The 24521-nt window shown below is 44.0% G+C and overlaps 1 protein-coding gene across 1 annotated transcript in view; it reads right to left on the bottom strand.

The window, feature by feature from the left end:
* Positions 1-256: 256 nt before the first annotated feature.
* The window catches only part of MYH16 (myosin heavy chain 16), a gene marked incomplete at both ends in the record, with an annotated part of 36324 nt that continues 12059 nt past the window's right edge, over positions 257-24521 (bottom strand). The window contains 47 exon segments of the mRNA XM_082064678.1: positions 257-457; positions 460-488; positions 1379-1433; positions 1437-1448; positions 1452-1469; positions 1473-1520; positions 2468-2527; positions 2531-2590; positions 2594-2615; positions 4138-4166; positions 4168-4302; positions 5070-5259; positions 5694-5723; positions 5725-5792; positions 5923-5992; positions 5994-6051; positions 7264-7267; positions 7269-7360; positions 7363-7477; positions 8750-8882; positions 9718-9911; positions 10672-10688; positions 10691-10798; positions 10992-11084; positions 11087-11102; positions 12221-12275; positions 13904-13965; positions 14105-14180; positions 14649-14758; positions 14762-14779; positions 15434-15465; positions 15468-15501; positions 15505-15533; positions 15536-15595; positions 15598-15624; positions 15765-15819; positions 16140-16204; positions 16207-16258; positions 16692-16768; positions 17211-17241; positions 17245-17287; positions 19101-19188; positions 20483-20564; positions 21249-21329; positions 21333-21343; positions 23541-23580; positions 23584-23682. Coding sequence (XP_081920804.1) covers positions 257-457; positions 460-488; positions 1379-1433; positions 1437-1448; positions 1452-1469; positions 1473-1520; positions 2468-2527; positions 2531-2590; positions 2594-2615; positions 4138-4166; positions 4168-4302; positions 5070-5259; positions 5694-5723; positions 5725-5792; positions 5923-5992; positions 5994-6051; positions 7264-7267; positions 7269-7360; positions 7363-7477; positions 8750-8882; positions 9718-9911; positions 10672-10688; positions 10691-10798; positions 10992-11084; positions 11087-11102; positions 12221-12275; positions 13904-13965; positions 14105-14180; positions 14649-14758; positions 14762-14779; positions 15434-15465; positions 15468-15501; positions 15505-15533; positions 15536-15595; positions 15598-15624; positions 15765-15819; positions 16140-16204; positions 16207-16258; positions 16692-16768; positions 17211-17241; positions 17245-17287; positions 19101-19188; positions 20483-20564; positions 21249-21329; positions 21333-21343; positions 23541-23580; positions 23584-23682 — 3084 coding nt within the window.

Here is a 24521-nt window from a genome sequence, read left to right as displayed (position 1 = left end):
TTTACTCTAGCTCCAACAGAAAACGATCGCTAGAAAAGAAACAGCAGCAGTGTTTATCACCATTTTTTTAAGATTATGATAGCAAAATTGTTAACATTGGTTGCTTCAAGGTGTTCCCTAGGGGTTGGCCCTCCTAGGGAACATGAGCCATTTCAGAACTTATCTCAGTGCATGACAATACTTATGGAATATCTCTGTTCTCTTTTGTGGGGAATTGCATGAGTCAGCTAGTGTTGAGAACACACCTGTGTTTTCCTCATCTCCATCCCACACCCTTTTCTGCTCTAATAAATTCATGGCAGGTGGATGTGAGCTCTATCTTTGGTGCCTGTTCCTGAGCCCCTGGCACAGAGAAGGAAGGTTTAGGCACTTGTCTGATCTCCCCAAAAGTGAACCCTTTGCTTGCTGAGACGCAGTGCCTGGGGTGCAGTTTGTTTAGAGCTGATTCAGCCATCCCATCTCCCTCTCTTCTCCATCATCCAGTTCATCTGTGTTCATCCTTTACTTGGCCAGACTCTGGTTTGCCACCTGTTCCAGTACCAGAAAGGGTGCATAAGGTGTGATTGCATGATCGTAGAGTACCTCAAGTTGGAAGGGACCCATAAGGATCAAGCCCAGCTCCCAGGTGATGAAGTGGTGAGCTGGAGCAGGGAATACACACAGCCTTCTCAACTTGCCTCTTTTCAGTTTGTTGTGCAACCTTTCCAGTTGCTCCTGCATGTGTTAGTTGGTTCTGTGGCCATCGTTTGTGGAAGACGGGCTGCTTTTAGAGGCCTCTTGTTCTTGTGCAGAATTTTCAGTCTCCGCATGGTGTTTCTGTTTGGAGGCTAGCTCTATTTCCAGTTATTTAATCTGGAAAGGAGCGGAAGGATAAATGATGATGGCACCGATTTGAAGTGTTGATGTGAAATGATGAGGATCAGAAAAAGAAACAGGAAGATGGTATCTACCCCAGGAATCTGAAGCTACTCGTGCTCCAGAGTTTTGTAGCAGTAGAAAAATAAACAGCAAGTCATGCCACTGATGACACTATGCTTTGCACATTCTCCTTTGTGGGTGTAGATCAGCTGCTGATACCAGTGGCTTGTTACTGCTGTTCTCAAGCATCATAAAGATTCTGATTGATGAGTTCTGCGCGGGGTGCAAAGTGCTGAAGTTCTCTTGCGCTCCAGTGGGCTGAGAGTGTCCTACATGCATCTTTTCTGCCTAGTCTGTATTTCCTTAAATTAGTGCATTCCCTTTGGGACGTGTTGCCTGTTAAATGAAAATGTTTCTTTTCAGGTATTTGTGCTGAATGTGGAAGCTGAAGTGCAGGAAAGTGTTTCATGCCTATTCTGTTGGAATGGTCTTTCTAATCCATTTGTACATGTTTTCCTACCCTGGAGTTCCATGATGGTGCATTTTTTTCCTCCTTTCAGGACTAACTGCTCAGCCTATTCCACCTTGACTTACAGGTCTTTTATTGTCATTTAATAGTTCTTAATTATAGTGCACGTAATGATCTTTCTCCTGACACAGACCTTTTGCCACACAGGAAGCCTGTGAGGAAGGTATGAAAGAGTTTGACAGCATAGCTATTTATAGAGAGCATTAAAAGCTAGGATCTGTAGACCTGATATCTGCATGTTACCTTCTGAGAAATTTTGCCATATCTTTAATTTTTCAGTGTATCATAATCTGCCTTTCAAAAGACTGGATCCACAGCTCACTGGAATCAATGGCGGCAGTCCCAGCTGACTTGGGCAATTCTAGATCGGACCATAAACGACATGATGGTATCTTTGCTTAGTACCACTGGACTAGTCAAAGGTATTATCCCCCCCTATTATTAAGTCAATAGCTTTAGTTCTACTGACACTTCAGGGTTTTCTTTCTACCCTTCAATGGAAAGAGGGTGACTGAGAGCATGCCGTAGACGGAAGGTGAAGATATTGTCTGAACACACGGTAGCTGAAAGCACAAAGGTGGCAGAAGGCTCAGCCTCGCTCTGGGAGGAGATACTGTGCATTAAATCCACAGCTAACTATGATATTTCTGAAGTGCCAGTTGTCAGCACAGTGCCAAAGGAGCAATCTGCTCAGCGCTGGCAACTTTTCTCCCTCCTGTGCCAATTCCGAATGCCATTGACTGGCTACAGAGGGAAACCAGCCTACTCTTTGTTGGAGGCCTTATAGATGTGATGAGTGGAGTTGTGTAATAAGGGAAAGAAAGGATAAATCAAGAGGAAATGGAGGAATTCCTCAGGGTGCCATCTGTGATGTAGATTACCAGGGAGGCAGAGGGGAAGTGGATTTCTTCTTTAGCGGATTAATATTGTCAGGCTGCAATCAGTGAGCTAACGTGCATTCTGCTTTTCAGCATCATAAAAAGCAACGCGAGTGCTAACATGTATTATTAACAGGGTGCTTTTGAATCAGCACTGGAGAGAAATCATGGAATATATACCTAAAGGTTTCCAGTTACCAACATAAAGGGCAGAAAGGTGGGAGGCATCAGCCACAGCTTTCTTTGCTCTCTCAGCAGCTGCTCAGTACTCACTGATGATTTCCTCATGCTCATTAGTAATGTGTAGAAGGTCAGGCTCCAGCTTTCATTTAATAGTAAGCAGAATGAATCTAGAGGGCAGGAAGAAGGCTTAGAGACCCAGAATGTCTTACTGCCCAGCTCTAGGGCTTCCATTTGGCTCTCAAAGAGATGATTTGTGCATCAGTTTTCCGTAGAGTTTGTTTTTTCTCTATAAAATTGTGTACTGTTAAACCAAGTGAGATTCATCCCCACTGTGTCTGCTTTACGGAACATTAGGACCTGTGTATTTACTTGCACGCTGAGCGCTAAAATGATGATACACCTCTGAGGCAGAAATAGCCCCTGTTGTTTATGAAGGCCTGGAGTCTGAGTCTGTTTTCCTAAATTTCTGTTTGTATGGATTTGAGTTTATATACAATATTATTTATTTCAAAGTTATGCTGCAGTAGCAGCAGCTGACTTTAGACCTAACTGAAACTGGATTTGATTGCGCTCTCAACAAACGCAGGCTCCGCTCCACAGTTTACAATATGTATGTGTCTCTTTATTGCATGGAAAATATGAGCCCCACAGCTCATTTAGTGCTTGCTGTTTACTGATATGAATCATTGGAGGACTGTTGTTGCTGCTGCTGTAAAAATAATAAATGCATTTTAAAAACACTCTAAGGAAGGTAAAAAGCAAAGGCTTTAATAGAAAAACTGCATTCTAGCAACACAAGCTGCTTTTCAGAGAAACAACATCAAGAAAATGTGCCAATGTGTTCCAGAGTGCTGCACAAGTTCTGTGCTACGTAGGTTTTGTATAACAAATACATTAAAACTCCCAAATTCAGTATGGAGATAGCAAGTCACCTGCTAAAAGTGTATCCTTTAATTATCAGTCAATCGGAAGTGAATATATTGGCTGCATTTTTCAACCTATTTGAACAAAAGCCACATATATGACTCAGTTTTTATAACTGATGTCCCATAATTGCAGCTGATAAATGCTTCTTGTATTATCAGTCCTTTCCAGAAGTTACGCTCTTTTCCTTGGAAATGTTGGCATGTGTGGTCTTTATTGAAAAGAACTGCAGCCTATAATGCTGAATGTTAAAGTAGCTTCTGAAATCTATGCACAAAACGAAGTGACAGGTATGTTATTTCATACTGCAATCTGTAAGGCAAGGATGCTTAAAATTCACTGAGATGGATCTCTCGCTGGGGGCTACAGTCTATGGAAGAAATCTGAGCACCATGGAAACAACTAGAAAAACTGTAGTTTCAATGGATGCACAATTTTACACTGTTCCTTTGAGGTGTGTTTTTCAAAAGTGTTCAGCACTGTCTTAACTCTTCCATCAAATTTGCTAAAAGTTTTCCATAGGCCTTGCTAGGAGCAAAACTGGGCCAGAATGGTGCTTTTTTGAAAATCCTGCTATCAGTATAATATCCCTGAAGATTGAGCTCTTTGTGTGCCGTAATCAGACCTATCTTGTAGACCGCTATTGTGTTTATCCATTATTGGCCTAATCCTGCACTTCTTACCCACAGTTAAGATTTAATGTTAAGCCACTTGCACATAAACTCTCTGACAAGATAGCTGTTGCATAAATAGTTCTACTTTCACTGCACGTGGACATTGAGTTCCTTATGTCTTCTCCGTGACCTCTGCTTGCTCCAGGAGTTTGCGAGAGCGCTCACTGCCCTCCAGGCCGGTCTGCTCTTCTTCCCGCTCTGTCTGCAGCTGCTCCTTGTGCCAGCAAGCATCCTCAGCCCTTTCGATCCGAAGGTCCTGAAAGCAGGTCAAAGGTGAATATAAATAATGAAGGAAGAGGAAAATGAAAGATGTAGGAGGTCTCTCTGCAAAGCTGTTCTTTAAGGTGATGCCAGACTTAAAAAAAACCAAACCAAACCAAAACAATTCACCCCCCCAAAAAAAAAAAAAAAATCACTGGATCCTAGTATCATGTATGTCTGTTACACCATTGTAACCACGCTGACTATAAGAGAATTACTTCTGAGACTGATGTACTAAGTTAGGTTTAAGTGCGTGTCTATATATATGCAAGTGTACAGAGAGAAAGAATCTTTGTTGTTACTCTTTAAGTTCTAAAATTGGATTTTTGGCAGCAATTGTATCACTTTATTCCAACAAAGAGACTAGCTTTTTAATAATTTACTTAGTTTTATTTTAGAAATGAAGAGCCAAAGGAAACTCATTAGTTTTACATCTCTGTTAGTTTCAAGTCCCTTTGTTGGCTATCCTGTTCAAACAGCAATTACAACTTCTCTTAAAAGCAGAACTTTCTAGTTTTATTTGCATATGAATTGTTCTTTGGGTTTTTAGCTTGACCAAAGCTGATAGCCATGCTTATCTTGTATAAGCTTTGTTGGAACTGCTACAGATTGAAATTGATACGAGTGGGAGAACCAGGGCTTTTGAATAGAAATTCTCAATTTGTTCAAGAGTACATTATCTACTGCTTTGTTGCTTAAGCTATAAAATAGCTCTGGTATGCTTTTCCTTGCAGTGACCTGCTTCCGCCCTTTCCAGTTTACCTTGACATGCTGTTGCAGTTTATTTAGTGTCCTGAGGAGCTCACTGTGGTTCATGTTGGCACAATCCAGGTGCATTTCCATGCTGCTCAGGTCAGTGTCCATCTTCTTGAGCCTGAGAGCTTCAGCACTCCCCTTCGCTCCAGTCTCCAGACTTGCCTGCAGAGACTCAGTTGCATGCTGGTGATTATTTCTGCAGAGTTCAGTGAAGCATATGGTACAGCATTCTGTTATGTTGAGTCTGATCCAGGCTTTGTAACAAATTACTGCCCACCAAATAATAAAAATACAGTAAGTTTTCAAACCTGTTTAAAACTGAGATACCGGGATTATGCACCCAGCCATTCATGAATACCTTCTTTTAAAACACAGAACTGGGAGAGGCTTTCACAGGGTCGTCTTAAAAATCTACTGCTTAAAATCTGGATCACCTTCTGCTAAACCAGTCCCATAGACAACGTGTGACCAGACTGCACTTAACTTCCAATAATGGAGACTCTGCAACCTCCAGACGGTCTGGTTTAAGGAGTAATTGCCCTTAACAATTATAAAACTTCCCTAGTGTCTAATATAAAACCTCCATGCTGCAGCCTTCACCTGTGACTGGATGTAATATCCTCACTATACCTGGTTGTTTCAAATTCTTCCTTCTCGTGTTCTTCTGTCAGTGTCAGCTTTAACCTGAGCCAGATTGAGCTGCATGCAAAGCAGTTTACTTTCTTCAGCCTGCAAGGAAGGGTGCAACAGATGGACAAATAAATGCCCTTTGTGGGGTTAAACATACAAAATCCATCTGATGGAATGTGGGCAGCAGCCATGGGCTGGCGTGCAGCTCTCGCATCTGTAGCACTGGTACCTCCGGGGAAAACTCCTCTTCCTCCAGTGCCACCTGCAGTTCATCCTTCTCCATCTCTATCGATATTTTGCAGCTCATGAATGCTCTTCCCTCCCTCCCCCAGCTGATTGATTAGATCCTTAATTTCCTCTAGGGAAGAAAACAGATATTTCATATGATAGGTTTATTTCAGGACTATGAACTTTACCAAGTGCACCAGGAAGATTCTCTGAATGTAAATGGCATTAAATGATTCCAGTCACTTTATATCAGCTCCCCTTTTCTTTTGTTGCTAAATATTATCCTGGATTTCTGAATGAGCCCTGCTCGCTGCATGTGTTCATGGAAATGGAAGAATGAAGGCTATTAAATCAAGAGGAATTTTTTTCTGGTTTTTATCCAGCCTTTCTCTCTCCCCCTTTCAGGCAGTTGTCACGAAATGCAAGCAGGACGCCACGTTGTTTGTGTATAGCGGAGTGGGGCTCTCTGCCAGGCCAGAGCAAAGGGCTGGGGGAGATTGCCCTAAAAACGCTGGGGCTGTGCCAGTGAGTCCATCACTGTTTTCTGTCGGCCTCAAGGGCAGCAGATTGTAGCATCTTCTAAATATTTACAGTGTCATCTTCCAGCCTTCTGTAAGAGATCAATTTTTGCAATTTCCAGAAGTGGATTAAAAAAAAAAAAAGAGCCAAGGCAGCTGGTCTCCCTGGGCAGCCAGTGGGGGAGAAGTGATACCAAGAGACTCTGAGCAGGAGTTTAACTGACTTGCTCTGAACGGATTCCTGGAGATGCCTAATCCTCCCCACTGAGGTTAAAGGGACCATCACCTTCCCAGGGTAAGCTGGCCATTGTTAATAGTCCCCTCAGTGAATTGCTCCAAGTTAGAGAGAATGCTGGTAGCCAGAACTGGGACTGCAGCCTGTGTCTTATTTAAGCCTGTGCTGAAACCAGTCCGTGATTCCCATATGCATAACTCTCGTGCTGATACCTGGCCCAGCCTGGAGTGACGACCTCCTGGTACAACAGTGAGTACAGTCCAGCTGCTATTGTGGTCGTGTTTTGAGGGTTCAGAAAGGACCTTGATTCTGAATGTCACCCCAGAGTCAGTGCAAGCAGTTCACTGGTGCTAGTTACAATCTTGGGTGATACGACAGGGATGGCACGTGTGTGAGTACAGACTCTCTCCCAAGAGCAGAATCCAACCTGTGACTTTATGTGCATCGAGTGTATGTTTCCAGAGAGTGAAAGCACTGCTGGAAGTAAGAAAAGTAGAATTGGTGCTGGGAGGCACCACAAGAGATCATTCAGTAAGAATATAAGGGGTTAGGATTTGCAGAATTTTTTCAACATCAAACCAGTGCTTACCCTGAAAGTGTTTTATTCTCCTCCTTCATAGATCCCAGGTGCTCCGAGGATGCTTCATAGGCAGACTTAAGCTCAAAATTTTCAGTTGTGTACATTCCTTCTGGGAACTACCCACTTCCACTGGCAGCTCTTTGCATTTTTTTTTTTGCTGTTCTGCCAGCATCTTGTCAAAGGTTCTCTGCTGCTTGTCCAGGGCAGCACCAGCAGCACTGGCCTAGAAAAATAAAGCCCAGCATTCACCGGACACAAGTTTTCTTTACACTTCACTTCTCTGCATGTCCTGCCAGCTCATCACAGTGCAATTGGCAGCCACTCTAATGACAGGCAGAGTTTCTCTTGGTCACTCTGAATGGGTGATTAAAATGTTTACGAGGCTTTCTTTCCTCATCATTAGGAATTTAACAAGATCACCCAGTTCCCATCAGTGTGATAGTCTTCCTTGCTCCTGCGGTTATAATGATGCTGCTGTGGAGCAAATGTTTTCCACTTCAGATATTCCTTGTGCAGATGTGCTGTTAGTAATTGCCTGGGTTGATTAGTGTGACTCTTTCTATTTCAAAGACGATTTGGTTACAAACAAGATGTTATTCAAGACTATTTTAGACTGTGTTTAACTGCTTGTCTTGAAAGAATAAAGGTATGTTTTTCTTTCTGAGGAGCTTTTAATCACAAATATTCTACATATCCTTATGATCCTCACACACGTTCAGATACCATGGTGACAAGCACACCACAGGAACCATAGAATAAAGAACTGCTTCGTTAAAGAAAGTGATGGTGAAACAGATTCTTTCAGCCCAGTAATGCAGTGCTGTATGTGGGATTTTCAGCTCTTGAGACCTGTTCTAAAGCCGACTGCAGACATTGGCAGATACCCAAGGACTTCAGTGGATTTGGAGCAGCCTTTGTGCCTATTTAAAGTAACATTTTTATTCAAATGTCCCACAGTTGCACCACTATTCATGCTCTTACACTAACACTAGCTAGGATAGAAATACTTATTCAATGAAGGAGCATTTGTTGCCAGTGTTTAAACTACATGTTGTTTAGATCTGCTTTGAGTATGGTGGTTAATAATCAGTGGCCAAATCACTGGTTCTGCAACACTGAGAAGTTCAAAGCAGGATATCATTATCCTTAAAAAGAAGATGAATACCTTGCCTTGCAGTAAAGGAGGGGTTTTGCTTTAGCTGTACTCTTGTTTCTGGAAGTCAGCTAATGAGCTTACCAGAAGCTTGCCGTGTGCTCCTAGGAATTAGTTGCGGCTCTTATCTGGGTTTTTTTCTTGATGTGATAAATCTTAGCCTTGCTTCTCGTGGTCATACAGATTACTTGACGTTTAATAGAGAGATCTTAAAATATTAAGAAATAAGGGACAAATCCAAATCTGACCTGAGCTAACAGAAAGACTCCCAGGAATTTCAGTACTAGCTCTTAGTTGGTCAGGCTGGTGCTGGATATGCTCTTGAATAGCTGGATTCCTTGTCTTCTCAAGGTCAACACTGAGGTCCTCTACTTCTTTCTGAAGCCTCTGCCTAGTTTTCTCTTTGCTGGCAACCCAGGTTTGGAGTGATTCAGCTGTCTCCTCTGCTACTGGGAGCCTCACAGTCAACTTTGTCCTGAGGGAGAGAGGACAGGAATATCCTGGCAAGTACGTGGTTCATGGAGGGAGGAGAGGTGGGAGTCAGCAGCCCTCATCTCAAGCACCGTCCCTGTTTTCACCATTGAAAAGGTGAAATCCTGGCAGCAGTCTCAGAAAAGGGACTGTAAAACTTCTTCCCTTCCACTGGTGGATATAGAATCATAGAATAGTTTGGGTTGGAAGGGACCTACCAAGGTCATCTAGTCCAGCCCATAATGCATGTGGTTCCTCTCTGATGACACACACCATACAGAGTTAACTTCAGAGATATACAAACAAATAAAAAACCCCTAAGGGTTATTCCATTTGTCTCATCTTGTTCAATGAAACCCTCCAGATGCTTTAACTTTTATTGCTATTATGTGAAAGCACCTGTATGTTAGCTCTGTTAGAGAGACTGCTACAAAGATTGGTTCAACTTCTAGTCTGTAATACCAGCTCTCAAGAAACAGTTTCTAAGGGGTTTAATCTGATTTGATGCTTGCTTTATTCTTAGGAAATGCTAGTGGCTTTTGTGGGGCTGCTGGAAGAGTAAAGTCCTTGTTGCAATAAAGAAAGGCTATCCAAATTCAAGCTTTTATCAGAAAGGATCAGTGTTGGTTTTCTGTTGTCAGTGTACAAGTGTTAGGTCTCAATAGTCCCTGTTTTTATTACAAGTATTATTTTCTTTCTCTTGGCTAGAGCCCTTTGCTTTCTGTCTTGCCAAATTCAGTCCTAACAGGTCACATCTACAAGCTGTGACTCAGCAGCCAAACTAAATAATGAGACTGCTTTAAGTCCCAGCCCAGGCTCCCTGAAAGCTGTGTGCTCGCTTGGTTTCTTTCAGGTCTTTGGTCCTTTGAATGGCATCAGTTTTGTGTGTAGTCCTCCAGATTATGCCTTCAGTATTGAATTCAGAGACCAGGCACTGCAGTTCAGGTTTGCGCTCCTCTTCCTCTAACTGTTCTCCTTTTGGGTTCCAATCGTGCTTGGTGTTGGCCAGGCTCACCACAGCAGCAGTGCAGGACTAGAGACATCACAACCATTACTTGTGTCTGTCATGTTGGAAGTACAAATATACAGACCTCACTGCCCAGAGCTGGAGTGCTCCACTCAAACAGCTCTATTCTGGACCAGCTAGAAACATCTCAGGCTTCAAAATCTCTTCCTGGTCAGGAGCCAAGTTCCTGTTCTCTGTACCTGTTTTTTACTGTAATACAGTGAATTGAATTGAGCTCATACAACTGAAAACAGAACTTGGCTTATCATCACTGTTTTCTTTCAAACAGTGTTTCAAAGAAATTATGACAGTAAACCCATTTGGTGATTGTTCTGAACACAGAGACAATTCTTGCCAGACTTTTGATATAGGTGCAGCACTAGAATTACTCTTTGGAGATAAGCAGAAATTTCCAAGACAGATGTGTCAGGCAGAGACCTGAGATACTGGTATATTTTGAGCCAAACTTGTATGATCTCTGCAAATAAACTCCTGTCCGATCCACTGAATGGACAGTGGACTAAGAACCAAGAGGTGTGTGTTCTGCTTTTTGCTGCTGACTCACGGGAAATTCTGTATCTTTTTTTCATATCCTTACAAGACTCATCCCCCATGTTGCTGCCAAGATCAGCTGGTAGCAAACCCAGAGATTAATTCGGATGAGAAAGTTTTCCTCTGTGAGAGCTAACACAAAACATTTGTTCCACTGAAGTGGACAGCAAAGAACAGGCGCTGCATGTCCCATGGCAGCGAGCAACCTCTGTAGGCAGTTGGTGCTCCCCAGCACCTTTGACTCTTCATCCATTGCCTCTTGACGTCATTTGCCTGCAAGGTGAGAGAAATCTTTATGTAGATATTCTGGTTAAGCCTGCTCTGAGCTTCCTCATGCTCCCAACTCAGGTGGCTGCTTTCAGCTGTCGGAAAACTGCATAAAGAAGCAGGAGAGAAACTGATGCAGTCTGACTGGAGAGAAAGAGAAGTGAAAGCTAGAAAGATTGGGCAGATTTGCTGGAGGAGTCAGGGCAGGGCTGCCAGAGCTCAGTGAAATGTAAGGGAAGAGACGGATCAGAGGGAGGTAACATTGCACAAAGCTGTCAAAGAATTTACCTTGGAGCCTGATGGCATTAATTTCAGCTTGGCTCTTCTCCACCTCAGCCAGCTGGACGTTGGCTTCAGACAGGTTGTCTTCCAGCTGTGAAAGTGAGCATCTGGGTTCAGCTGTAGGAGAGAAGTCAATCATACGGTGCCAAGTAAGTCTTGATGGGCCAAAATATCATACCCCTCTTGCAAACTCAGTTTACTCCAGTTGGTTGTAATTATGATGGGATGAGTGTAAATAGCCAGGGGTAGTGGAGAGTGTCCTGATCTTTAGCCCGAGGGATGCCCAAGGCGGACAGTGTTCTGCACCACCTGCAAACAGCTGCTTTCTGGTATCCCACTGGTATCCCAGGGGGTTGGCTCCCACTGCAGAGGCCTGAATTCTACCTTGCACCCATGGCTGCACCCATGGCTACATTGATGGTTTGGTAAGGAATTCACTGCTGGCTTCTCACTTGGGATTTCTGTAGAGACTTCAGGCTTTCACTGGGGTCATCCATCCCTGCATTGGTGACCTGTTTGTCCATCTTCAGCTTCACTTTCACCCTGGGGATTCTCCACAAGCCCTGTCATCTCAGCCATGGCAACTGTGTGCTTCCCTGGATCTGCAGGGCTGTTCCTCCAGCTCAAGAAGCAGCTCCCACAGCCCAGCATCCCGCTCGCAATTCTGTTAGATCCGCTGTCAGCTGGGATCTGGCAACCCAGGAGTCTCGGTGAGGCCCTCACGGTTGCTTTTATAAGAAAGGCTTCTGGAAGCCTTTTAGTTAGCTTTAATAGTCTCTTTATTTGGGACAAATCGTATCTTTGGTATGAATCCCTTAGAAAGTCAGTGGCTGGTACCTTCCAGAAAGATTAACCATCTCTAGGCCTCATTGCTAAATCTCACCGTAATTATCTGGACTGCAGGCCATGTGTTTTCCTTGCTAAACAATAGCAAATACCCCTAACAGTCCTGCTTCCTCTTTTTCCTGTGTGCTTCTGAATTAGCAACTTCCTAATGAATCTCTGATCACCTTCCACTCCAACTCTATAGGAACAACAAAGCTCACAGTGAATTTCATGGAGCATCAGTGCTTTACCTCAGTATGAGGGGAAGGTTGGGAAAGGCTGCGGGATGTGGCCCACTTGGGAGCTCAGAGAAGCTGCTGAAGCAGCTTCTCCTTTGGGGAGTCCCAAGCGATATTTCTCATTCTCTGAGGAAAAGGACACGATGCTCAGATGCTGGGAAGGTGTCTGACCTGAGCAGCTGTTGCAACATCAGCCTCTTCCAGGCAATCTTCCTTGTTTCTCCACCTAGTGGGAAAGAGGGGAAGAAATATTAGAATTCTGAATGGTAGCACTGCATCCTGTGAAGTGTGGCCTCATTTCTGTTTTTATTTCCCACCTTTCCTTCCACGGTGTTAAGGAGAGTGCCCTGCAGGAGCCTTTGGCATTAATGTGGCTGAAAAGGTCTATCACCCATCTCTGGCTGCCTGCAAGCAAAAGAGGAGAGGTCTCTGCAGCAGATCACCTTTCTTCTGGCCATAGCAGCATGGCAGGAGATCTGCAGTGAGCATGCAGGTCCCCAGACTTCAAAGATAGTAGAGTTTAGAATGAGTGGATAAGATATTAATACAAGACAAGCTGGATCTCAGAGCTGGCTGAACCATTGAGTCACTGGAAGCTAAAAAGGCAAATGTTTCCAAGCCAACAGGTTTCACAGAAGTCGTCAAAATCTGCTGTAGAAAAAACCTCAAAATCTACCTGGGAAAACCAAATACTAGATCTCAGCTGGTTCTGTTATTTAAGGGTTTAAAGAGCGATCGGCACCAGACTCCATTTTAACAGGGCACATTTAAGAGGTCTGCACTAATCTTTTATGCCAACTCAGTTGGCATAAGCTGCAGGAGCAGCTACTGTGGGGTAAGAACAGGTATGATGTTACAGCCAGTGAGTTAAGCCAAACAAGTGTTTCTGCTCTGTAGTGAGCAGGTTAATCTTTGTTGCAAGTGGGTTGAGATCCAGTGTCCTGTCTCCTCAGTGGGACTGGCAGGGCACATAAGTCCCCTTTTATTTTATTGAAGCTCCTCCTTACTCATCATTAATTTTTCTGCAAGTAAAGGCACAAGCACCCCAGGGCATTGAGTCTGTTTGCAGCTCTGAAGGACTAACACTAGTACTTCATTTTTCTTCTGGCACTTAAACATCCCAGTGGCCTCGCTCTGAAGCGCAAGTATCTCATACTCCCTGTGGAGCGCTGTGTTAGAATGTGAATTAGCAAAGCTTGCCAGTATTTATTAATGATTGTACACATTGCCTTAACTACTTAGCTCTTTATCTAGGTAAATTAGTGGTTTGGATAATATAGAGTTGGATATTTGTATTCTGGGAAGTTAATTTCTAAAGCGAGGTTTGTCAGAGAAGTGCTGGCAGACCCATCACTAAAGGAGTCAATAGTGACACTAAAATAAAGTTCTAATTTGTGATAATATTTTGCATTTCTAAAACAGTTTTTATCTGAGGATCATAAGGCCTTACATAAACATGAATCATTTAAGCCTCATAACTTCCCGGTGATTATACACATTTTATATGTGGGTGAGTGTGGCAGATGAATTACAAATATCAGACAATGAGTCAGAGGAAGGAAAAAAATCCTGTATTTGTGATTCTGCTTGCCTGAACTACTAAACTGTACTTCTGCTTGTCACTGGGTTAAAACTGAAGAGATCAGGGTGTGATTGTGGATTTCCCCAGTGACCTTATGATCGAGTGACTTTTCAGGTGTAGCTAATGCTGTCAGAGCTATGATGTAGCACAACTGCACCCAGTTGGATCCTGTACCCTGGGAAATTCTCTTAAAATTGAGAGTTCTTTACAACCTCTTCCAAGTTTGGCTCTTTTCATCTCATTAAGGTTATCAGTTATCGTTCTGAGATCACTCTCTGTGAGCATTTTCCACCTTGCCATGGATCTTCTTTTCTCCTTCCCATTTGTCCTCCAGCTAGTTGAAAAAAGTGCAATCAGCGTAGAAAATAACTTTGTAAAGCATGTACAGGTGATGTTTATCAGAAGGGCCCAAGAAGGCAAAGACAGACCAAAGAGGGCCATCTAAAATACAGATCATAGCAAGCATAGCTCACCTTGTGCATCTGAGCGGTAGGTTTGCTGCTGTTCTTGGTAGGCTGGTTCGCCTTGTTCTCCTCACCTTGCAGTTTTCTAGGAAGGGAGAGACCAAGACTAGTGGTCAGAGTTGGGTGAGAAACGAACTACCCTGTCCTGGCAACAGACTGAAAACACGAAGAATAGATTCACTGGAGGTGCTTCCTGAAAGCGGTATGTCCTTCATGTGGGTGTTTTCAATAGTCTCAGAGGAACTTGGTCCAGCACTGACTCTTACGGAAGAATTCTGCTCACCCTCAGCAGTTCACGTAGCTCTTTTGGGCAGTGGCACAAATTGGCAACACTTCACTGTGCTGCTGTGAGTTAATACCTAAAAAAACACGGACCTCTTCCTGTTCGGGCAGCACACTGGAGACTCAAGGTATTTTTAATCATGAAGACAAGGTTTTTCTTTTCGGGTTTGTTGTTGTTGTTGTGTGGTGTTTCTTGTAGTTGTTGCGTTTTTTGTTTGTTTCTTGTTTCCGCCACCCCCCCCCCAGACTGGGAGAATGAGAATGGGAGAACCTAAAGAAAAATGGAGCGGTTATTTCTGCCTGGTAAACTTCCTCCAAAGCCCTGTTCCTTTGGAATTTAGTGACTGAGTCATTCTTAGCAGAAAGATCTGAAGTCAGAGTTCAAACTCTGTGGTCTAATGCCTAGAGACAGGAAAGGGAACATCACGCAGGTTTTGTGGATCACACAAGCCGTTGTCAGCATCAGGACAAAATGTCACTGGAAACTTGTATTTCTTTAGAAGGAATCTGAGATTCGGTTATTAAATTCTGAGACATATGAGGCATCTGCGAGTTTAACATCCTGTGGATGTTAACACTGACTTCAGAAGAAGCAGCAGACAGACACATGGCTGCTATGGTACAGATTTAAAACTTCTCCAATTACATTAAATAAAAAACAGCTCAGGTGCAGGAGAGGAAGAAATATTCCCCAAGGCTGGGTGGAAAGCAGTTACATGGCTGTGGAGGGGGGCATTTTATAACTAGAGGCCTACCAGCATTGCCACGTAAAAGTGGATATCATTAATAAAGAACACAGAAGAGGTGCAGATGTAGAGGGATCCTCAAAAATTGCTGTGATATGACTATTACTATGGGCTAGAAGGGTGAACTGTAGAATTAAAACCATCCCAGGTTAAATGAGATGCTGGAAGACAATACAAGAAACTCTGGGGGAGATCAGCTGAGTGAATCAGCATCCTAAAGGGTGCTCAGACTAGAGGAGCTGTAATGGTTGACAGGCTTCATTTTTCTGAAGAATAAGGCAGAAAAAACTCTCTCTGTCATGCTTTACACCTGCTTTTCCTTCTCAGTTTTAGCCAAGGTATCTCCAGCCCTTCCAAGTCACATTTCAAATCGCTAAGTTAATCCTCCAGCATCCCCTTGCTGGCACTCGTATCCGCTCCTTCCTATCCAGCACCTGGCTCAGTAGGTCCACCTTTGATTTCATCATCATGAATCCTCAGCATCCAGCAAGTTCTCTTGTTCTATTGAAGGGGTAGGAATCCAGTGTTCATCATCAGAAAGGCTGCTACAACTCCTGCCTCTTAGGGCAGCAAACTTCCATTAGCAAGAAATGCAGGATTTTGCCTCTTCTGCAGAGTTGATTAAGATTCCTTTAACATACCTGTTGCTATAGTTGATCTGAATCTCCGTGACTCAGGCCATAGCATAAAAAACTTCTGTTTATACACACACAGGTCCTTAAAGAAGAATTTACATTTTAAGATGCCACCCTAGCTTATTGTAGATCATGCTGAGGAGAACTCAAGACTTGTGACAACAGCTCCTTTGCTTTAGCCTGAGACCTCTCGGTCTCCTCTGTTTTCTAAGGACTTAACTGTATTTTGGATACAGTTAGGCTGTCTGTGAACCTCATGCATCATCCCCATATGCTCTTTATTCATTCCATATTCTGAAAAGGAGCCTTTATGAGTCATTTGAGAAAGCTGATGCTCTGCTTAAATGAATACTAAGCCATTAACCATCCCCTGTGGGTAACTCTCAGCTGGCAGTTGGACGGGAGGTCGGTCTTCTCCTGGCTGAGGGAGGCCATCTGCTCCTCTGCTGTTTTACGTGTTTTGTGAGCTCCCGAGTCTTTGACATGATGCTTCTCAGCTCCTTCAGTTACATTTTCTTCAACTATTGGGCCACATTCATCAAAGGCTTCACCTGGAAGTAAGGACTTCAAGCAGTGACATTCCTAAAACAACCCTTTTCTACTATAATGGTCCCTGAAAGCCCTGAGGTGGTCCTTTTATTATCAGATCTTAGTATTTTTTGCATACCAGTGGGAGGCCTGGTGTTTCCTGAAATACCTGTTTAGTGCAGAGGGTTTAATATCTATAGTGTGAGTAATACAGCTCACAGCAAATGTTGTTCTAGTGCACAGTAGCAGATCTGTGCACCAGCAAAGAAGTCAGGACTCTATTCCAGATTCTGAACGGATATAAATGCAGAACGAGTTTGTTTCACTTGTATGTGGAAGATTGGCTTTAACATAGTTTTGTTTCACTTAAGCTTGAGTATCTTGATCAACACTCTCCTCTCTTACCAGAAAACCAACTGAATTATCCATCCTGGGACTAAGTGTCTGAGCCGGAACTGCCCCTTCATGGTGACAGTGCGGTTCTGCTTAAGAGAAGGGAACCAAGCAGCTTTGTTTCAGCTTTTAAGTGTTAATGAATAGTGAAATATTGTATTCCCATGCTCATAACCTCACCATTTCTCTCTGTGCTGTTTTTAGAAGTGGGAAGGCCAGGTGTTGAATTTCCAAGACAGTCTATTTCCACTGCTGGGAGGTCGCAGGCTTAGCCTTAGATTTCAGGGCTCTCTCTGTTTACTAACTTTTCTGGCATTGATTAGGAAAGAAATCATTCAGGCCCCTTGCCCTATTAATAATTAACAAGAAAGTCACCAGCATTCTCAGTGTCTTTCCCGAAGCGAACATAGCCGGTTTTTTCTCTCTGCCGTTATCTTCACTGCCCAGACATCCCAAGGTTCTCAGTGCCTGTAATTACCGCTGTTTAATTCTGCAGAACAGGACAACCTCAGAGTATTTTCCTCATCCTACTGTACAATTTCCACCCTCCCCAGAAAAGCAGCTACAGAAACTTCTGGACATTCCTCTGAATTGCCATCAGGCATAGCCTGTAGCAAACGGAACGTGTGTGGCTTAGAAACAATTCTGTTTCCAGGCAATGTGTATAGCGGGACTCAAAGTGTTCATGCTCAGTTATACGCAGCAGAACCTGGAGTCGATATGTGGTCAAATGGAGTAAGCCTCGATGCCCCACAATTTTTTGGCATGCAAGAAGGGTCATAGCAGTTTGCTAACATAGGAAAAAAGGACAACAGAATTGAATTTCTTTAAAAAATGCTGCTGTGAATGTAGAAATTCAAGTTTTTGTGCACTAGAAGAGACAAATACTGCTGGAAATATACAAGTTAACATATACAAATAAACTGGAAGCTAATTGAAAGGGTGTTTTTTGCCTCCTGTCTTTCCCCACTGTGGGCAGTGTCTGGTCCCCTTTAACCTCCATCCATAAGTTGAAATTTAAGGATAAAATAGGCTAGAGGAGTGATGAATATTGTGTAATTATGACAAAAGTTGGAAAATGCAGATTTTAGGTTCATGCAAAGAACAGAGCGCTCCCTTTTGCATGGCTGTTGCAATAGCTACTTTCATTATGTTATGACAAAAGCATATGTGCAAAATTAATGATATATGCTGCTAATATTAGACAGCTGCGACAGTCTCCCTCCGTTTTCCTTTCCAGTCTTAAATTGGATAAATGATCAGTTAGTAGGATTTTTTGCCTGACTAAGGAATAGTAAAGAGCAAGTGAGATTTATCGCGTAGCTTAAGGTGCACTTCATTTGCATTATATTAACTGTACTGTCTGATTCAAAGTCAGTTTGGGGAGCGTGTGTAAGAGAGAACATTCTATGCACGAGGAAGCGGGTTGCTGTAGAAACTCCGACTCTGCAGCTGTATCTACTCCAAAGGCACGCTGAGTCATAACTGCCATCCATTTATTTAGCTCAATTTGGTAGGAGTAGCAGTACTGTTACATCCAATTCTGTACTGTTTCTCCCCCAGGTCAGGAGAGCCAACTCTGATACCTTCTTCTTGTCCACTGACCCTGGAGGGATCGTGCTGGGATTCAGCCTTTGGGATCTAAAATGAGAAAGGCAGGTCTAATGATATAAGAGCTACCGTTAGCAGTGGTGCAGAAAGGCTAACCAGCGCTTGAGATCTCTGGTTTTGCTTTCCAGCCCCACAGGCACGGCATTCAAATACTGGTGGTGAGGAAGCTTGTGGACATTTCCACCCGTCTGTGCAAAGTTCTTGGAGGGGGACCCAGAAGGGTTAGAAGCAGGTATTTGTACTCACTGCCTCTGGTTTCTCATGGGCAAGATCACTGCACAGATACCTCCGGCATCTCAAAGTGGAAGATGTGTGTTCTGTAATGGTGTTGGAATTCAAACAACATGAGTAATTGCCTATTCATAGCGGTTTTGTTTGCAGTTTGCTGCTTTCCATTACTTGCCCTTCCACTTTATTCTATAGCATAGGTGAAAACTTATGTTACTCATCCCCTCTGCAATTCACTCTTTATGTGGTTGGTCCTGCAAAAAAGAAAAAAGGGATTGCAGGAGGCAATGCAGCCTAATAATTAATGGTGCCAATTTGTCTAGTTCCAGTTCATGTATTTCCTAATTCCTTGTGCTTCTCTCACAAAATGGGAGGTTTATTAGACATCCTGTCGCTAGCCCTGGCGCTTGGAAGCATCTCTCAGACTAACGTTCCCTTGAAGGGGTACCAGGTAGTCTGCAAAGTGGTGACCCAACTCCTTTCATTCCTGAATAAAGATCTGCTGTTCAGCCCACCGCAGCTTGTGCCGAAGGCACCGTGTGGCTTTGCCTGCGATTGCTCTGCAGTGCTGCAGACACCTACCAGACTCGCGGAATCCATTTGGAACAATGCAGTGGATGAAATGCAGGGCTGCGCTGTTCGAAGCGGTTGTTGGCTGGTTCAGCTGCTCCTGGAATGAGACAAAGAGAAATGGAGTGAAAAAACTTCACAGGAGTTACAAAGGCTGGAGAGAGAAAACCCTCTGTATTGTAAAGTCATTTGTGTTTCGCAGCTGCGGAAAAACAAACAAAAAAATCCACACAACAAGGTGGCAAGTGAGCCTGGTCCTACGTGGCCCAGGGAAACAAGCTTACATGTGTGAAAGCAACCTTGGGCGTGATGTGAACCTGAAACAATCTCAAGTAAATGTTCCTGGTTCTGGCTTATAATGCTGTATAACTATTCCTTCAGGGATTATCATCATACAAAGAGTTAACATTGAAAAGACCTGCTCTCTATCAGCAAGCCTAGAGGAATGACTCCATGACCTGATAACAGCAATTGGCTTTTATTTGCTGAGTGGACCAGCCCCCAGAGACAGAAGCTGCTGCAGAGGACAGGCAGGGCTGTCAGCAGCCAAGAGTGGCTGAAATGGCAGCACGGTGCATAATAAAAGCAAATAAGGGCGTCTGAAAACACTGAATTGAACTTGCCCATAACTGTATCAGCTTGCATTCAGCTTTGGATATCACAGGATTTTTTCTGTAATGTATTTCTCCTGTTCATTTGTGACTTTCAAGGCCAAACACTAACAGGCTTCTCTAGACCTTTCTCATCCTGTTTCTGGCACTCAGGACAGCAAATCTAAGTCCTCTGACACCAGCCTCAGAAAGATCTACAACATCCTCCGGGTGCCAGCCTGCGTCTGAAGGAACCAGGACACAATGCTCTGCTCTGCCATATCCTTCTTCTGTGACCCTGGGCAAATCTTTTAGAGAGGTTTCTGTTGCCTAAACACAGCGACATTTTAGATGTGTTCGTGTGTCACCAGCCACTGCTCCAGCACAGCACAGGCCTCTTCTAAGCCCTGGGTCATATCTTTTTGCCCTTTGTGAATGTCCCAGATACCCAGGGGCATTTTATATGACACAAGTGACACTAGATGCACACGTTTCAGTAACTGAAAACTGCTGCTGCTGGAATACAAAGGCACTGATGGCCGTTTAAATACAAAAGCATGAATGATCGCTTAGCCTGTGGAAGCTGGAGGCAGTCACAAAAGAGGACCTTCTTTCCTGCCTCTCGCTGCCACCAGCTAAAATCAATATTATTGCACTGAATACGTGAGAGATGTTCTTGAAAAGGAGTCACACTGAAGTAGGATACTGTAGCCTCCAACATAAATCTGTCTTAACTGACTTAAGTTAGCACTTCAGTGCTGTCTGGATAAATTACTGACCAAATAAAAATGTGTACCATTTTACCTGCATTCTGCTTTGGTTTAGAAGTTGTTTTCTCATTGTTTACTACTCTAAAGAAATTCTCAAACCAGAAGTGAACATAGTCCTTGGAAAAGTAGAGAAGCTGCACTCACAATATGTTGGCATACACATTTTTTTGCACTCTAAGTCAGCCTCCTCTCTCTTACGCTGGTGCTGCTTTACCAGTTTAGCATAGACTGAGATGGAGTTGCACATGCAGGAAGTAGAAATAAATTCTGACCCTGCCCATTTGATAGCTTGAAAGCTGAAAAGCAGTTTCCTAAACTGCTTCCTATTCACCTTTTAACTGCAGAGTCCTGGGCTGGGCTGATGACAATCCAAGTAGGCAGCGAGTTTTTCTGGTTGATGGAAAGCTGACATTTGTCTGGGCAGCAGAAGGCCACTGGCTGCCAGGAGCGGATTATGCAGCTTGTCGTTAAGCCGGGACTGCACTCACGCTTCCATCTGTGCAGCGTGTTTCTGCAGCAGTGCTCGGTTGAGCCTTCGCTGAGCAAAGGCAGTGTGTTCCACCTGCCTCGCAGTGCTGGAGGGGCAGGATTTTCAAGGACAGAGCTAGATTGTCTTTTAGCACGAAGATGAAATATACAGAGGCAGACACAGGCTCTGGATGAAGGGAGTGTTATAAGGACAGGCTTAATCCTTTCTACAAAAGAATGATGGGGAAGCACTGGGCACCAGAATCGATGACATTTGTTTGCCAACACATTGAGCTGACGGTATTGATTGTACCACATAATGTTCACCCCACCTGCAGCCTCCTCCTCCTTAAAGAGGATTTCTGGAGCAAGCCCACCGCTGCTTCATTTCGGAGATCCTTGTTCTTCTCCAGTCACCCTGTGATATTGTGTCACACCTGGAAAGGGGCAGGGGACAAAAGGCATGACCCGTTCAGACACAGCGAGAGATAGCCCTGTAGCAGTGCACAAGAAAGCAGACTTCTGATTGTTAACCTGCGTGGAGAGAGGGAGAAGTCCTCTGTGGGGAAATCCTCAGGCATGGAGAGCCTCTGTGGGTATAGGGGAAGGATGCGAGTTAATGCTGTCAGGGGAATAGCATTAATGTACTCCCTGGAGTCTTGGGAAAACCCATTTTCCCTGAATAAAGGATTTTGCAGGATTGCCAAAGGAAAGGATGTTGTGGAGAGATTGTATTTTTACCTTTTAGGCTCGTATTTTGATATTCTGACAGAGGGGACAATGTAGCTTATAGACCGGTATAACCAAGCACAATCAGAACATATTTTGGCGTAGTCAAATGTCACTTTCAAAACCCTGCTGGGTAGCAAAGAAAGGAAATAGTTGCTGAGTGTAAAAAAGATAGAGCAAAGGGCCATGATTCCTGCTCTGATCATGTTCTGTCTGTGCAGTGGAGGATATGAATAACTGGTGGAGTTTGATAATATGCTTAAATACTGTTCCTGCTGCTAAGCATTAGCATGGCTGCTTGACAACACAGCAGAGAGGCAAGTCGCATACCCCAGGAAAGCCTCGACAAGCTGCAGCGAACTGCAGGACTCTGGCTCTTCCAGCAGCACATAAGCAACAGAAGCAAAAATGAATTTAATCCTGTGGCTGGTGCACCCTTTGGGTAGCTTGGCTACAGCTCTGTGTTACTAGAAACAAACCTTGGCTTGAATTTTGGGGGTTTTGTTCCTTTTCAGAATATCTGTAAGTATTATATTTTTAGTTAAGGCCAGTGGCAACATGTTGAAGAGTCACGATACAGCCTTGCTGTTCTTTGTATGTTAAAATGCTCAGCTGTTGCATTTGCACAATCAGTATTTTCAATTAATAGTTACTGGAAAGGATTTTGGAGATGCAAATTTCTGCGTGGCAGAGTCAATCTCTGGCTGCAGAACTTCTCTAAGTCAACAAGAGACACATTAATTTGCACTAGCAAAGTACTTTCCCCAGTGTTGCTGTGCTTTAAAACCCATGGAAGTTTGATGTGATCTATTCATGCTGAGAACTTGGCCTCATGTCTGACCTTACTAGGCACATGGTCCAGCTTACTCAGGGCTAGAGACCAGGGTATGGCAACGTAGCGGCTGTTATAGGTGGCAGCCTTCGATGGCCATCAGGGGAACACGCACGTGCTGGCCAAATCCCCAGTTCTGGCACTACGGTGCTAAGAGGGATCCTTTCTGCTCCAGCTTGTTCCCGATCTGGAGATGCTCCTCTGGAGCTTTCCAGAGTTCAGATCCATTAGCTGAGCAACTGTCAGCCACTATTGGAGAGAAGATTACCACATTAATCGGAGTAACAAGGAGAAAATCACTCATTGTCCCCATCCCCTTGTTGCATATTAGAAAACATTTCTTCCCAGAAGGGGCTGTCAGGCATTGGAACAGGCTACCCAGGGCAGTGGTGGAGTCACCATCCCCAGAGGGGTTGAACAGACGTATAGACGAGGTTCTTAGCGACATGGGTTAGTGCTAGATTTAGGTTATGGTTTGACTCAATGATCTTAAGGGTCTCTTCCAACCCAAATGATTCTATGATTCTGTGATTCTATATTGAGAAAAATAGTTTCAGGCTCTGCTTTTGAGGGTTGGTGAGCTCTCCAGCCCCGCTGGGACCTCAGAGGGAAGGACAGAAGGGCAGCAGGTCTCATCTCTGTCCCTTCCCGCACACCCCGTCCAGCAGAGCTTGCTGGCTGGAGGAGAGGCACCAATACACACATCCAACAAGGCGTCTGAGCTCCCATACGCTGTGGGAGGTTTGTGCCTGTTTGCTCCACCATGGCTCCAGAAACACCTGCAGAGCGGGGCTGTTCCACAAAGAAGGATCGAGTCCTTCGCTGAGAGCTCAGCCATCTGGCCAGGCCTGCTGCCCCGTGACAGCTGTGAGTGCCAGCGCTGACTCTCAATAGCACATCTGTTCATTTAAAAAAAAAAAATCAGTGTGTTGTTTAAGGTCATTGTATATTCTCTGGAAACAAGAGTCTGGTTTTAGCAGCTTTTTCAGTCTTAGCGAACTGGCTGAGCTCTTAGCATGCTGGCTTTGTCCTGGTTTGCTGTCACTAAGTGTGAGATCTCAGCCTCCCTCTGTGTTGTCCATCTCTGCCTGCTCTTCTCTTGGCTACTGCTTGAACTTCATCGTGCCCAAGTGCGTGATACCCCATGTCAGCTTGTAAACAGAGATCTTCTCTTCTGGACTGCAGCCCAGGACATCAAAAGCCACCTGGCAGAAGGGATGGAGACCCACGCAAGAGAATTCTTAATCTGCACCATAAGCTGGAAGCCAGCCCATAGTGCTAAACATCTAAAATAATTTTCCAGCCTATTGAAATTTGACCAGCCAGGTCCCTTCAGACTCGCATGGGACAGAGTAGCTCAATATTGCTGTAAACCAGCACTCTGCTTTTCTTTCATACACCGATTTATGCTAGCCAAGAACTCTGTGCTTTGACAGCAGTTGTTCTAAGTCTCTCTGAGACCATGAGCAAACTTCAACATATCATCTGGGATATCAGCTCATTCCGCTTTTCACCGTGCTTTTTAAAATCAGCAGGACATGAGCAGCAACATCCCCTTGTAGCAATTATCCCACATCTCGGCCAGCACAGACACGGAGGATGTGTCCTCTGCTGGAACATCGTGCTTTGCTCCCCGGAGCAGGGGGAGCGCACGACTCTGAGCACGCCAGAGAATCTTGTGGTGTGTTACTCGTGAGCCATGATCTGGGGCCATGAAATTCATATCTGCTTTGTACAAAAGGCTTGTTTGCAATGGACAAATCCTGGAAGCTGTAAAATACCGACAGCTGCTGGAAGGAGCACTGTAAGTTCAGCAGCTGGAGACTGTTTGATCTCTCTGTAGCTCAAGTCCTGCTTGTAATAATAGTCTCAGGAGCCAGCAGACATTCCCAATAAGCTCTTTTCAGTAACATATTCTTCAAAATTATATTAAAAAGGAAAATGTGTGTCAAAACCAGACAAAGGGTCAAGCCTACCTCTGACAAAAGCTGTTTCTTGAGATTACATATGTATGTGAGATGAGCAGGTTTTAACCCATGGTCTC

The sequence above is a fragment of the Streptopelia decaocto genome (assembly GCF_964273445.1).
Source record: "Streptopelia decaocto genome assembly, chromosome: 13".
NCBI lineage: Eukaryota > Metazoa > Chordata > Aves > Columbiformes > Columbidae > Streptopelia > Streptopelia decaocto.
The sequence above is the reverse complement of the archived record's forward strand: the minus strand, read 5'-3'. Positions and strand labels throughout refer to the sequence as shown.